The sequence below is a fragment of the Spinacia oleracea genome, chromosome 2 (genome assembly GCF_020520425.1).
Source record: "Spinacia oleracea cultivar Varoflay chromosome 2, BTI_SOV_V1, whole genome shotgun sequence".
Taxonomy (NCBI): Eukaryota; Viridiplantae; Streptophyta; class Magnoliopsida; order Caryophyllales; family Amaranthaceae; genus Spinacia; species Spinacia oleracea.
Genome location: NC_079488.1, coordinates 106,971,358 through 106,986,285, shown reverse-complemented (window position 1 = coordinate 106,986,285; position 14,928 = coordinate 106,971,358). Strand labels below are relative to the sequence as shown.

The following is a 14,928-nucleotide window of genomic DNA, read 5'->3' as shown; positions in this document are numbered from 1 at the left end:
TTTCCAATGTTGTGTGTATTGTTAAATTCGTCACGATACATAGTTTCATGATATCAAATTTTAAAAATGTTACGTAGACTAATTTATTAAGTGTGTGTACAGTTAAAAAGGAACAATCAAAAAAAATAAAGTACAAACACCTATCTAGTTGATTAGTAAATAGAGATTAGCAAAGCCTCTAAGGTCCCTAAACTTATTTCAAAAGAGTTTAATGCACCCGAATGTATGTAAGAAATCGTACAAAACTAGGGAGGGAAATTTTCTGTTGCAACAAAGAAAGCTACAATTAGCTACACTGCAATCATTGGGGTTTCTAAAATCAAGTGGCTTGTGACCAAATTGGACACAAGTCAACCAAATACAATTTCTTCAAGTACCAATACAGAGTATGTACAAGTAACTCTTATTGGTACTAATTAGTAGCGTCTTGGTATAACAATAGAACATTAATTCACCAGTTAAGTACCAATACCAAATTAATCAGTACCAATACAGTCACTTACGTAGTAACGCCATTTTGAACACAAGCCACTTTTGACATAGAATTCCTCTGGAATCGCCACCAGATTCATGGTAGAGCTAGCTTGCTCGAATATCACGATCATCTTCTCGAATTCGTTCCACCAATGCCTTGATTTATGCAACAAAATTAAGAATATAAAGAAACCAGTGAAAACAATTAATTAGAATGCCCTTAATTTAGAGCCAGTTAATAGGAAACGAACATACCTTAGTGTGAGCAACTATATGTCCAGTGAAGTAGTGAAGTAGTGAACTACCCTCGAATGCAACTTACTGTAAGTTCATCAAGATTGTTGTTAGTAAAAAAAATCAAACTTCGGCCAAGGAGAAATATCAAAGCAAACTTAACTAGTTGAAGATAACGTAGTTATCCTAATTAATAGAATATCATTTGACATTAATCAATCAACTTAAAAGAGAAGTACGAGTATATGAGAAAAGTAATTTAGTGCACAATTATGATGAATGACCTAGTTGGACATGACCTTGGTGAACAAAGATTCTAATTTCCCCATTCAATATGTATGGCAACAATATTCGACTCAAGATGGTTAGCTTAAAATCTTACATAGATCAATTAGAAAGGAATAGCATGTTGTTTTCTCTTGTTGGCATTCTTCCCTTCTTCGAAAAATCATTGTATGGGTGATATAATTCTTGCAATTCGGACAACATAAATCGTAATCTTTTCGTTCCAGAGTTTTCTTGAATGCTTTAGGGCTAAAACCTGCATATGCTTCAATTGTTTATCAATATGTTTCATATTAAAACTCAATGAAACAAAAGACAAGCAAAATAGCTACGTTATTACTTCCTCCGTCCAAATTTTATAAAAAAAAATCTAGTAGGAAGAATTTTTAAATGTTTCTAAATGTGAAGTAATGAAATTGAAAGTGGAAAAGGAGGGAGGATTTTAGTCATAGGTAAGATCGAGAAGATAAATTTTGTACATCTCAAAATAGTATAGTCATGAACGATAATATATAACACTCTTAGTCTTGACTATACAATAATACATATGTGCACGTACCTTGTTTATTGTCAAAGTTTTCAGGTTCAATATTCAAGTCATCATCTTTGGCACAAATATCCATACGATGCCTAACAATATTTGTATTTTTAGTTCCATCGCCTTCTATTTTGTTGTCTTTCCCTTGAATATCTGTATATATACACATTTCGATTTAAACTTTCGTTGTTTACTTATATATGTATCTTCGTATACAACATGTTTTCTTACCTTTCTTGTCATCAGAATTTCCACGATTCTTGTCCTCGATTTCGTCCATGGCGTCCATATAATTACTAGCAACATCTACATCTTTAGTTTCATCACCTTCACTTTTGCTATCTTCCACTTGTATATCTATATATATATATATATATATACACACACATTTCAATTTTTAGTCAAATTTTTTCAGTATGCATCTTCATAACACACTTCTAGCTTGCATACCTTGTTTATCGTTAGAGTTATCATGATCATTGTCCTCTACTTCGGCTTTGACACTATCCTTCACATAATTGTTAGCCACATTTGCACATTTAGTTCCATCATCTACATTTTTGTTGTCTTCAACTTGCACATCTACAAATACGTATTTTAATTTAGTTAACTCTTTTGTTTAGGCACTTTTAAACACATCTGCATAAATACATACCTTGTTTATTGTCAAAATTTTCATGATCTTTGTCCTGGACTTCATCTTGATCACTATCCTCCACATATTTTTTGTCAAATTTTTCATGATCCTTGTCATTGACTTTGTCTTGATCACTATCTTCCACTTCCACATAATTGTTAGCAACATTTGCGCTTTTAATTCCATCATCTTCACTTTTGTTGTCTTCAACTTGCACATTTACAAATATACATATTTCAATTTAGTTAATTCTTTTGTTTAGACACTTTTACAACACATCTACATAACTACGTACATACCTTGTTTGTTGTCAAAATTTTCATGATCTTTGTCCTCGACTTTGTCTTGATCACTATCCTCCACATAATTGTTGTCAAATTTTTCATGATCCTTGTCCTCGACTTCATCTTGATCACTATCCTCCACATAATTGTTAGCAATATTTGCGTCTTTAGTTCCATCATTTTCACTTTTGTTGTCTTCAACTTGCACATCTACAAATATACATATTTCAATTTAGTTAATTCTTTTGTTTCAGCACTTTTACAATACATCTACATAATTACATACCTTGTTTATTGTCAACAAATTTATGATCGTTGTCCTTGACTTCATCTTGATCACTATCCTTCAAACAACTGTTGTCAGAATTTTCATGATCTTTGTCCTCAACTTCATCTTGATCACTATCCTCCACATAATTGGTAGTAACATTTGCGTCTTTAGTTCCATCATATTCACTTTTGTCGTCTTCAACTTGCATATCTACAAATGTACATTTTCAATTTAGTCAATTTATTTGTCCAGACATCTGGGCAGAGCAACTCATTTATTCAATTCAATATCTTGTTTATTTTCGAGTTTCCATGATCATTATCCTTTACTTCCTCTTGTATGCTACCATCCACATAATTTACTAGGGTATTTGCATCCACAACTTCATCACCTTCAACTCCACAATCTTCTAAACATATACCTACATCGGCTACATATATATTGAAGTTAGGCTCTGTTTGGTTCAACTGAAATTAACTTATCTGATCTTATCTGAACCGAACTTATCTGAATTTATTTCTGCTGAAAATAACGTATCTGTGTATGTAAATTGTCTGAAAATAACTTATCTATGTATGTTAATTATCTGGAAAAAAAAAAACTTGTTTTTGTTGAATTAGTTAATTGTGCATGTAAATTATCTGGAAAGACTTATTTTTGCTGAATTAGACTTATGTGAACTTATTTTTATTGAACTGGACTTATGTGAACTTATTTTTGCTGAAACAAGTCAAAATAAGTTCAAATAAGTTGAAATAAACCTCCCCTTAGTCTACACTTTAGAGGTATATGAAATTATTACAAATTGAATTTATTTATTTGCGTACCTTCATCATTTTCGAATTGTGCATCGTCCTCAATTTTATCTTCGACATTAACATTCATAATGCTTGCTAAATTCGCCTCTTCAGCACCTCCACTTTCACTTTTGTTATCTTCTGAATACATAACTACAAATTTAGGAGAAAACTTTGAGCTCGGTCATTCAAACAATTGAATTTCAGTAATATAGTTTGTTACACTTACTCGCACTTGATCCAAAATGTTTAACACATAATATTTGTGTATCTTGTTCATCTTCAAAATGTGAATGTAAATCATCATCGTCTTCGTCATCAACAAAATCATCCACATCAATAACACTAGCAGGATTGGCATCTGGAACAACTTCATCATCATTTTGGCTTTCGCCGCCTTTTGATGGCAAGCCTGCATATTTCAACTAGTTTATCATCTAGCTACTACATACTCCCTCTGTATTTATTTAAGGGATACACTTGACTTTTTCGGCCGTATTTATTTAAGAGATACACTTGCCATTTTTAATAAATTATCAACCCCACCATCTAATTAAATAATATATCTACATCCCATCCCCACCCCCCCACTCCCTAAAATGACATAGTCCCCACTTGTTTTTCTTATTACTCAACCCCACTTGTTTTATTACTTTATTTCATTTAATTCTTTTTCTTAATACGCGTGTCCGGCCAAGTGTATCTATTAAATAAATACGGAGGGAGCAACGGTTAACACAATCAACCTTTGTACACCCATCAATTCATTGAGTAGTAAGCATTATAAAATTGATATTGTGAAATTATACATACATCAACACTTATTTAATAACATTTTACAAGATTTTTTTTTAAGAAACTTGATACTGCAACACATTTTGTTTTTTTGTTTTACCCGGAGTTGAGAATGGCATGAAATTCCTTTTGAGGTAAAAACTTTTGAAAATTAGGCTTCAATTCTTATAAAGCCTCATTATTTTTTAATTGAGGATGGGTTTTTGCATCTTTTCATCTTCTTCTATCCCTCCACAAGCCTTTCCTCTCCCCATTCATATGACTTCATCCTCTTACCCTAAAGTATCTTAGTGTGGGAATCGTGAGTGAATCACTGAATCATATGAAACCAACAAAAAAAACCACTTTAAATGACGAGACGTATTGAAAAGAATACAAACTTTTATGTAAAACAGTCTTACACAAAGACTACTTTGGAATCATATAGATCAATTAGTTAAGCACTGAAACTAATTAGTTAAGCACTGAAACCAATAAGTTAAACAATAAAACTAGTAAGTTAAGAACTAAAACTAATTAGTTAATATATGTAACCGATTAGTTAAACAATCAAAGTGGTCTTTCTGGTAAGGCGGTATTACACAAAAGTTACCGAATAATACAATATGAGTTCAAGAACAATAATAGTGAAACCATAACTCAAGATGATGATAAGATAAAACTCCTACTCTGTATCATCTACGACTTAAAATCTTTTGTCCCACAATTATATACCAATTGTTTTATATCGGTCGATGTTAATGTAATTTTAATTAGAAAATACAAATTAGTTAACCACGTAACAATATCAACCAATCGGACAAGTAACACACACGGAGAGGAACGTGGTCACGGGCTGTATTTTTTAAATTTCTGGTGGCCGGTTACATGTGGGCTTGGTGTGGGCCATATCCACAGCTTATGGGCTCGGCTAAAAGCCCGACCCACCTACAACCATCTTTAGTGCAAGATACACTTAAATGTGCTGAAATTGGGGAATAGAAGACTCGGGAATACACGTCTACCCCTAGCATTATTTGATTGTTGTATAAAAATGGAAAAATATACTTTCTGTATCTTTCAACATGTGCACTTAACTCTCCCATCATTATCACTCCTTGCAGAATCATCATCTATTATATGCACCAATTGACTGTTGGTTCAGTGGTGATTGAGGCTGAACTTGGTAGGGAGGACCTGTGTTCGATCCCCCGCAACAACAATTGGGAGGGGAATGGAACCTATCCACTCAGAACTCGCCCCGAATCCGGATTAGCCCTAAGGGTGAACCGGATGGTACACCAAAAAAAAAAATCATCTATTATATGCCAGTAGTCAGACTATTTATCTTACTGTGTGGACTATGCTCAAACAAAACAAAAAATTAATTAACCCCCACATTACTTCTCCTTCACCACCTCATTTAATTACTACACCTAAATTCAAATTAAATATCAACAAAATACTCTTAATCCATTCACTATCTCCCTCACTCACCCGTTGACTTCCATTGATACATCTCCCTTTCCTCGTCCTCTTTTTTTTGCCCCATTTTTTTCCAGAAACGGAGGTACATTACTACATTATGTACAAGAGTGTTTAGTTTCAGATTGAGAACTTGAAAAGAGGGAAATTGTTGAAAATAACGAGCTCAGATATAACATAACTCTATTTCATGCGATATTGTATTATTACTGTATACTTTATGAGTTAAAATTAATTTGACAATCCAGTTACTGGAGAAAATCCCGTCGTCCCATAAAAATAAAACAGAAAATAAATCAAATACGGAGTAATAATTAAGTGCGTTTGTACCTATAGTATCATCAAGCTTGTTGTCGAGATCTCGATCGTATCGTCTTCGAACCATAGTAGGCACATGTCTGAGGACCTTACGCTCGTACATTGGCAATGGAGGAGCATCTTTTCCAAAAGTCATTATTATTGCTGCTAATTTTGTGTTAATTGATTAACCAAATATGGAATACATCTTCAATTTCTCTCAAAAAATGAAAAAAGAAAAATACACCTACAACTCTACAAGGTGGTGATGAGGAGAAAAAAAAAAAATTCAAATATATATATGTGGACAAAATTTGTTGAGGCAATCACGAGTGAAAAATGTTGTTTCTTGGTTGAACCAAGTATGAACGAACTAACTCTAACCACTCAACACCGCGTAAATGCGTAATGGGCTAATGTCTTTCTTTTATACTCGATCGTCAAATATAATATTTTAATACGAAAGATATATCTCCGTTTTTTTTACTTGTATCATTTCACGCTTGCCGATGTAAATCTTTAACAATTAACTCTAATTATAAAAAGTTGATAATTTGAAAATATATCGAATAAATCTAACAAGATTTTACATGACTGTTAAAGATAATACAATATATATAATTAGAGTTAATTGTTAAAGATCTTGTTAGATTTATTTGATATTGTATGATTCATTGATATAAATAAATAAAAATTGATAAAAAGGATATGTGAACAGTATAAAATTGCAAACGGTGCAAATAAAAAACGGAGGAAGTACTTGATCTACGAATCGTGCCAAGCCAAACGCAAATTTAACTTTTATCCGCACAATAAAATATATACTCCGTACTCGGGTATGTTGAAGTTATAATATTGATGAGAGAGGGAAAAGAAAACAACTAGGGACATGATATTCATATTGCTTCAATCCTTGATAATAATTGGTTCAAAAGGTCTTGTGCGCATAAGGTGTACAATAAATTTATCGTACACCAAGATAACTTTAACTCTTTTTTTTGTAACTTTAACCTAATTTTGATTAACTTTTATATTAGTAAAAAAAAATTTGATAGATAAATATTTTAAAAGGTTAAATGATTAATTTTATATATTATTAGTTAGTTTGAAGAAATAAGTTTTACTAAAATGAAAAAATTTATTACTGAAAAATAGATAACTTTTACATATATATGCTTAACTTTTAAGCATTTTGAGTTAACTTTTACTCCGGTGTACAATATTTATTGTACACCCATTGTAAATAAGAATTTGTGTAATCGGTTTCATCATGAAACCATGTCATTTTATATGTGGTCAGACTCTCCTCTATTATAGGCTCAAGTTGATCTAGTGGAATTTATCACCTTTCAATACCTTCATTATTCAACAAGGATATAATCACCACCAAATTGGCAAATTAAGTCATCCAAAATGATGAGTAGTAGTGAGTGAGAACAGATCTATTTTTATTTGAAATTGGACTTATAAAAATTGTCGTCATTCATCCTGAATTTCTCAACCACAACTAAATAATTGCCACAAATATTGAAGCATGATATGGAGTACAAGTTATCACAATTTTAACTTAATTTCATTGACATTGAAATATTGAACCAACTCATTTACAGATACAAATTATCACATTCATTAATATTGTTGGACAGTTGTGCTTTTAAAAAGTTATGAACCAGCAACTCAAATTGGTCAGTTAATCCAACTGCGTTAGTCAACTCAACTGCGTAAGGGAGGAAGGTAAGGGGTCTTCACTTTCAAAATACAAGCAAATAGTAAGACTCGAATTAATAACGTCATAGTCCCAAGTTAATTCTTCATCATCTACAAGCTTAATTTTCATCCTAAGCTCCTTTTTTTCGTGTTTTGATTCACTTGTCCTAATCAACTACTCATTAGAGCATCTTTAATGGTTAGCTAATATCATTGTAGCTTGGTATGCCACATCAATTTTTAGCAACACATTTTATAGCCACAAGCGGCTCCAATGGAATACAACAACATTTTCTAGCCACAAGCGGCTCCAACAACATTTTCTAGCCACAAGGGGCCCTAGCCACAACATACTCCAATGGTTAGCAAGTAGCTTGATTTTTGTTTAACTTCTTTTAAAAAAAAAATTATTCTACTCTTACATTTACATTCCTAATAATTAGGGGAAAAAAACATTGTTTATTTCCAAGCTAATTAGCTTGGTAGAGCTAATTTGCTTTGCCTAGCTAATTTAACAAAATAATTTAGCTACTCGCTTAAAAGTTTTGAAAATTTCAAACAAGTCCCTAAATATAACCATTGGTATTGCTCTTAAGTCCTTAGTCCCACAATGATCGGCATTAACCGAGGCACATTGAGCACTATGCCTAACAATCATTCCCTTCTTTGTTACTTGTTGAGGAGAGTTTTGGAGAAGAACACAAAATCAATAGCTACTCAAATAGAAATATAAGGATTCCCGAGGGGAGAAACAGGTCATTCAAATCATAATCATGCATTATACTAGGAAATTCCACTTTAATCAGTTTTAAGAAAAAGTACATAAGCGAAAAAATAAAAAACACATTAAACTACATATCTGATCAAAAATTCGGCCTAAGTACACACTTTACTTGGGCAAAAACTAAAGCAACATAACTAACTGTCCCACAGTAATTTTGTTATACTCGAATAGTGCAGAAGATTTAAGAACAGCTCAATACATCCGGCCGAGAAACTGATGTTCTCCATTTGCTTAACCTAATCATCGAAGGTAGTCTTCTTCCCTGCATTAATCAGAATAGAAATTTAATCAGGATACTATAAAACATAGTTTTATAATGCCGGTGAAGAAATTGCAAATACCAAGTACCAGGAAAAACTAGGCCAGGCAGAAACAAGTTACCTGAGGCAGATCCGGTAACACTGAACTTGGGTGGACCACGTCCTCCTCTTCTTCCTCCTCTGTCTCCTCCACGTCCACCAAAACCGCGGCCACCTCTGTCACCACGTCCGAAACTGCGACCTCCTCCTCTGTCTCCTCCACGTCCCCTTCTTCCTCCTCCGAAGCTTCTGTCACCACTGCCGAATCCTCCTTCTCGGGGTTCTCTTGGCTTACCCTCTTGAACGTTTAGGTAAGCACCTCCGAGTTCAGATCCGTTTAGGTCAAAAGCTTTGGTGAAAGCATCGTTATCCGCAAAATCAATGTAAGCCACACTGCATTGCACAAGAACTCGGTAAGCAAGAGATATATTTGACATGCATGTACACAGAATATATAAACAAGGCAGCATCACATTTAACAGAAGACTGGCCATTTTTTTACTCAATCTCGAGGCAAAATGTAATCACATTCTAGTACAACTTGCAGAGTAGAATAATATAGAATTTTAAGTAACCATTCACAATGACAAAGGAAACTTCAGAAATGAAGCAAGAAACTAAGAAATCTTCAACTATATCACAAGGAAAAATGATGATAAATCAAACTACCAATCAAAGAAACTGCTTATGCAAGACAGTAGGATCAAACTACCAATCAAAGAAACTGCTTATGCAAGACAGTAGGACAACGCCTATTTTGCATAAATTCAAGTTCCATAAAGAAATCCAAACAACACAAACTATTATCACCAAAGAAACACAAGATGATACTAGTTGAACAAGGAGAAATATGAGAAGGAAGTGTATACCCTCTAAGACAGTTATTTTCACGATCTTGGGGAATAGAACATCTTGTGATCTCTCCACAAGTGCCAAAGAGCTCTTTCAAGCCATTCCTCATCTGAACGTCAACAGAACAAACAATCAACACACAGTTGCATGGCAATAATGACAATGGAAACAAAGTAAAAATGTTTACCTCATCCTCATCAGCGGAAGTATCAAATCCCTTGACAAAGATTGTCAAATTCTGGCCTCCACCCCTTTGAGATGAATTACCATCTCTGATATAAACAAAGATACGACAGTCAATTAAATAAATCATATCAAGTATCTAGGAAAAAGATAAGGACATGTATGGAGAACAAAATAACATGACCAGTTACCTGGTGTTGGGAGTGTATGCTCCTCTCTCGCGAGCTTGGTCAAGCCTCACTTCACGTCCCATTAATTCATGACCGTTCAATGCTAGAGCCTGTACAATGAAATAAATGTATCATACATTCCTCAAACGAATAATAAGTATTTTAAACCCACAAAATCTTATATCAATTCAAAACTGTAATAATGACACAAGAAATAACCAGTGGAAGACAAATAGAATGAAATCACTTGATTAAAAGAATCACCTTCTGGGCAGCTTCAACTGATTCGAACTCAATATGGCCAAAACCCTTAAATCTGCCATCAGGGTCTGATGCAAATCTAATATCTGTGACCTCTCCTGCACTCTTGAAAAACTCCCTCCTGAAATCAACAATAACATGTGAGAAAATACGTAAGAAATTCAATGCAAGCTTCAAACAAAAAGGAGGGTACATACACATTCTCTTCATCGATGTTAAAAGAAAGATTTCCAGCAAACAGTGTCTTTGATCCAGTAGCTTGTGGAGTATCAGGTGTTTTTGGCTGCAAAATAAATCAACATTCAGGACATACTAAAAAGAGACAGATGATATTAACAGTGTGTTTCAAGTAAGGAAAAGACATGAACAAATTTCAGCTGAAGAATTAGGTACACACGGTTTTCAAAGCAGACTTCTTTGAATCCTCAGCATCAACCATTTCTACATCAGTATCCTGAAACAAACAAGAACATTCAATAGATGTTTTCTACCAACATTCACACTCTAGGACAACACAAACCAAATTCTCAACCCGGATTTTACATATGAAAAATGACAGATATGTGTGATACAAAAACATTTTCCCAAGACACGATTATGCAAAGAAGAACACAGCAATTTAACAGTTTCCTCTGTCCATTAAACAGGTTTGATACATAAAAGCATAGAGACATAAAGAGGATTGGGAAAGAAGGGGTGGTAGCAAGGCCTTAATCTATACCTTCTTTGGAGTCTTCAGAGGCTTCTCCTCATCACTTTCCTCATCACTGTCGCTCTCTTCTTCAGAAGAGCTTTCACTCTTCTTCGATGCTGCAGCCGGTTTTGCCTTGGGGGTCTCATCATCGTCAGAGCTTTCATCTGAGTCCTCATCCTCACTACTACTCTCTTTCTTGGCTACTTTAGCACCATTGGCGGCACTAGCAACCTGTAAAAAAAAGGATTATCTGAACATAGAAGTACACCGGACAAAATCCCACTCCTAACCACATAGCACTGAAATTACATCATGGGGTAACACCAAAAAAATTGTTGAAGTGCACTTTAGATTTGAAACAAATTCTCTAAAGCCTATTCTTACATACCTTTCTACTTCTCTTCAAAAAAAGAGATACACCACAACAACACAACAAGGCATGACCATTTTTTTCACTCTATTGATCAAGTATTTGGTTTAAAACATTCTAAATTACTTCCTAATTCTCTTGAAACAAAAACCTGCAACAGCTAAATTATATTTGAAAAGGAACCATACCTTTTTAGGGGGCTCATCATCACTCTCTTCGTCACTATCACTTTCCTCATCACTTGAGGATTCCTTTGCTGGTTTTTTCGCAGCAGCAACTACTTTAGCAGGAACTTTCTGCACCATTATAAAAATAAATAGCAAGTCAAAAAATGAACCTAAACCGTCTGAGTATTGTTACCAATTCAGAAGTTAAGCTACATTATTAATAGCAGCTGATGGTGTATACCTTTTCATCCTCGGAATCACTTTCTTCATCTGAGTCATCTTCACTGCTCTCATCACTTGATTTCGCCTTAGGAACTGAACCGTTCTTTACTGGCTTGGCAGCGGGTTTAACATCCTCCTATATTTTTACACACACAAAATTCAATTTCCATAGTAGAAATGTAAAACTTAGTTGCATCATTAAACATGGACAAGTTTGAACCTCATCCTCTGATGAGGAATCATCACTATCTGAAGAATCCTTCTTAGAAACCTTTTTAACAGCAGCGGCAGCGGGTTTCTTTGGTGCTGGTTCGTCCTGCAAAATTAATAAATATAAGTCTCAGCTTATATTTAGCTATATAATATATATGTTAAGTGATAATCAACTACTCCTTACATCAGAATCACTTTCATCGGAGTCAGACTCGTCAGAAGAGCTTTCCTTTTTGGTTTTCTTAACAGCAGCAGCAGCTTTAGGCTGTGGCTTTTTCACAACAACCTAAACAAAATGAATATTGTCCATCAGTCATCCACACAAATCCAAACTGGCTAAAAACGTTACAGTTTAAGCATAAACGCTAATTCAGGACAACAATCTCAAAACTTGTAAAATAAACAATAAAAGGTGCAAAATCATTTCAAAAAAACTCAACAACATAATCACGTATACATAACGGCTACAATCCCCAAACAAAACCAATTCCGGAGGAAGTCTATCCAATTACTACTATGAAAAGTATAATTACAACTCAAACACAGTGAAATACAATAAACAGTATAACAAATTAACAATCATCAAAAATCCAATCATACACTGAGGACCACATACAAAAACCTTTGATATTGAATATCTCTTAATTTGTAACCACAGTAATCCTAATTATCATACGATCCTATAATAAAAGTTCAAACATAAATTAAAATCAAAATAGGGAAAATCTCTGACCTTAGGCTCTTCATCAGAGTCTGAATCAGTAGCATCTTCATCAGAGTCACTGCTACTTTCAACTTTCTTAGGCTTTTTCTTCTCCGCTGCCTTCTGCTGAGCTATCACAGCCTCATTCTTTGCTACCTTCTGCTTCTTTGCGCTCACAGCCTTCTCAACTGCGTCTTCTGCGCCTCTCTTTCCTGAAAACCACAAAAATCAATAAATTTAGCAAAAATCAACAAAAAATCGAAAAATATTATATCATTTCAGCATAATCAAAGTATGAAATGAAACCTTTCTTTCCAGATGGAATGACTGCAACTGGAGCCGCAGCGACCTGTAACATCAAAACAAACAAACCAAAAAACAGGTGAATATAATTTCTTCACACGGAACGAAACAAAACGAAGATGAAACTGTAAACTTAGAGGAGAGGAGGAGACGAACCTTGGTGGCGGATTTCTTGCCCATGGCGGAAGAAATGGAGGGAGGCTGGAGGTGCGAAATTAGGGTTTAAGGAGGAGGAGAGTAGAAGGAAGAAGCTGCAAAACCCTAAGTGTGTAAGGGTTTTACGGCAGGGATGAAATGAAAGAAAATAATGAAGAGAGGTTTTATAAGAGAGAGAAGAATCGGTAAGAGGGGCTGGACCGCTGGATAGTTGGCGGGTATTAGGGTTTTACGGGTTTGAGGGGGAGATATTTTGCGGAGGGGGGCTTGTTGTGCTGTGAGTTGTCACGTGCGTGTGTGCGCGTCCTGCTACTTCGTAGTTTAGGTCATGCTCCTGATGTGAAATTTTTAGTCGTCTACTCTAGCGCTTCAATTCTTTAGTTCCGTTTAATAATCGGTGGCTAACTTAAACCGAATACTTTTAGCCTTCCTTAAATATCGCAACATCTTAATTTTTACCCTACTTCGTATTTATACTACGACTTTGGCCATTTTTGTGAATCATACATAAGAAAAGTTCTAGTTGTGTGGGATCATGTTAGATTAATATCGATATATATTTTCTAAATATTATGTTTTTAAAATTTTTACTTACACGTAATTTGAGATATTAAGAGTCAAACCCTGTCAAAATAATGTGTTCGAGCCTTGTTGAAGCCTTATAGGAGTAAAAGTCAATCATGGTGCAATATTTAAGGAACATAGAAAGTATAATTAGGTATACTAGCTCAATAAAAATAAAATTAGTTAAACCAAGATCTGTGACATTAAATCAAATGCGATAATTTTGTTGGCGTAGAGAGAGCTTTATTTGTTATTGAACTTGAATGGCCTATTATTGAATTTTTTTAGTCGACTTGATTGTCCATACTACATCGTATTAGGGGGCGTTAGTTTGGGGCATTCTGAAAAGAGAAAGGTAATCAACTACCTTATTCCCTTTGATGATATTTGTTAGACCATTTTAATCATTCCTTTTATCCGACAATTCTCCAATTTCCCCCTACCATGATTCTCTAGCCCCCAGGGAATCACTCCCCCCCCCCCCAACTCTTCTTCGTCCAACTACCTTGACCACCATTGTTACTAACCTTGACCATTGTAACGGACCTCGACAACCTTTATAAGACCCAAGCCACCGAAAACACCCCACTTTCGCCGACCCACAACTGTAACCATCAACACCACCTTACCCCACCACCATCCCAGCCCGAAACACCTCAAAACCACCTGGAACCATCCTTATTTCCCCAAAACCACTCCAAACACTAGAAATAGCACCTAAAACTACCCATAATCCATCTTAAACCAATTCACAACCATATGAAATCCGACACAGGTTACCCCACCCACATGCAAAAACATGCAAGAATAGATACTCTCAACATACCAATTTTCCTGAACGATGGCTCTACTTCACTTGGAAGTTATCTCTATGTAACGCCCCGACCTCTAATTCAATTATTTAATCATAATTAGCAGCGGAATTAACCTAATTCGGTCGGGACATTACCCGCCGTAACTCCCTCTTGGGAATTACAAGACAACTATCAATCATAAGCTATTAAACTCCAAAATTAACATAATCATCCTTCTCAATTCCTTAATAAAAGTACGAAACTTAATCAAGAATCTTTACTTAAACTTATTACAACTTAACATTAACTTAGGTGAACTTGGTAATAGTGAAATCCTCGCCACTACTCGTTTCCGTGGTCCCCAGCAGTACCTAAAACGGAAAACAAAACGGTGAGCCGAAGACTCAGTA

General features: G+C 34.7%; 2 protein-coding genes across 5 annotated transcripts; both read right to left on the bottom strand.

The window, feature by feature from the left end:
• Positions 1-58: 58 nt before the first annotated feature.
• On the bottom strand, positions 59-6,478 carry LOC110786182 (uncharacterized). 3 transcript variants are annotated; one of them, XM_021990729.2, is made up of 12 exons: positions 6,110-6,478; positions 3,750-3,932; positions 3,551-3,673; positions 2,739-2,933; positions 2,468-2,662; positions 2,187-2,372; positions 1,982-2,113; positions 1,763-1,888; positions 1,553-1,684; positions 1,091-1,249; positions 730-795; positions 59-630 (listed from the first exon to the last, which is right to left on the bottom strand). In XM_021990729.2, exons 1-11 carry the CDS (start codon positions 6,231-6,233, stop codon positions 776-778), a joined length of 1,575 nt encoding a protein of 524 aa, XP_021846421.2. In that variant the 5' UTR covers positions 6,234-6,478; the 3' UTR covers positions 59-630; positions 730-775. The 3 variants fall into 3 exon arrangements, with proteins under 3 accessions (XP_021846421.2, XP_021846413.2, XP_021846424.2); XM_021990721.2 differs by having other exon boundaries at positions 2,187-2,378; positions 6,110-6,477; XM_021990732.2 differs by having other exon boundaries at positions 2,187-2,378; positions 3,551-3,661; positions 6,110-6,477.
• A 2,061-nt stretch (positions 6,479-8,539) lies between these two features.
• LOC110786167 (nucleolin 1) lies at positions 8,540-13,323 on the bottom strand. 2 transcript variants are annotated; one of them, XM_021990702.2, is made up of 16 exons: positions 13,161-13,323; positions 13,008-13,050; positions 12,732-12,913; positions 12,183-12,284; positions 12,006-12,101; positions 11,805-11,921; positions 11,585-11,692; positions 11,054-11,257; positions 10,730-10,786; positions 10,530-10,615; positions 10,336-10,453; positions 10,093-10,181; positions 9,906-9,990; positions 9,736-9,827; positions 8,949-9,259; positions 8,540-8,829 (listed from the first exon to the last, which is right to left on the bottom strand). In XM_021990702.2, exons 1-16 carry the CDS (start codon positions 13,182-13,184, stop codon positions 8,804-8,806), a joined length of 1,740 nt encoding a protein of 579 aa, XP_021846394.2. In that variant the 5' UTR covers positions 13,185-13,323; the 3' UTR covers positions 8,540-8,803. The 2 variants fall into 2 exon arrangements, with proteins under 2 accessions (XP_021846394.2, XP_021846399.2); XM_021990707.2 differs by having other exon boundaries at positions 12,057-12,101.
• Between the last annotated feature and the right edge of the window lie 1,605 nt (positions 13,324-14,928).

What these genes read in the sequence shown, in the direction of transcription:
- LOC110786167 (XM_021990702.2), bottom strand. Translation starts at nt 13,184, where the DNA reads ATGGGCAAGAAATCCGCCACCAAG. An exon ending in CTTCCGCTGATGAGGATGAG is followed by an intron (nt 9,828 to 9,905) that starts GTAAACATTTTT and finishes GTTGACGTTCAG; the next exon opens with ATGAGGAATGGCTTGAAAGA. An exon ending in TGTTACCGGATCTGCCTCAG is followed by an intron (nt 8,830 to 8,948) that starts GTAACTTGTTTC and finishes TGATTAATGCAG; the next exon opens with GGAAGAAGACTACCTTCGAT.
- LOC110786182 (XM_021990721.2), bottom strand. Translation starts at nt 6,233, where the DNA reads ATGACTTTTGGAAAAGATGCTCCTCCATTGCCAATGTACGAGCGTAAG. An exon ending in AAACTTTGACAATAAACAAG is followed by an intron (nt 1,250 to 1,552) that starts GTACGTGCACAT and finishes AAGCATATGCAG; the next exon opens with GTTTTAGCCCTAAAGCATTC. An exon ending in TTCCTTTCTAATTGATCTAT is followed by an intron (nt 796 to 1,090) that starts GTAAGATTTTAA and finishes ATGAACTTACAG; the next exon opens with TAAGTTGCATTCGAGGGTAG.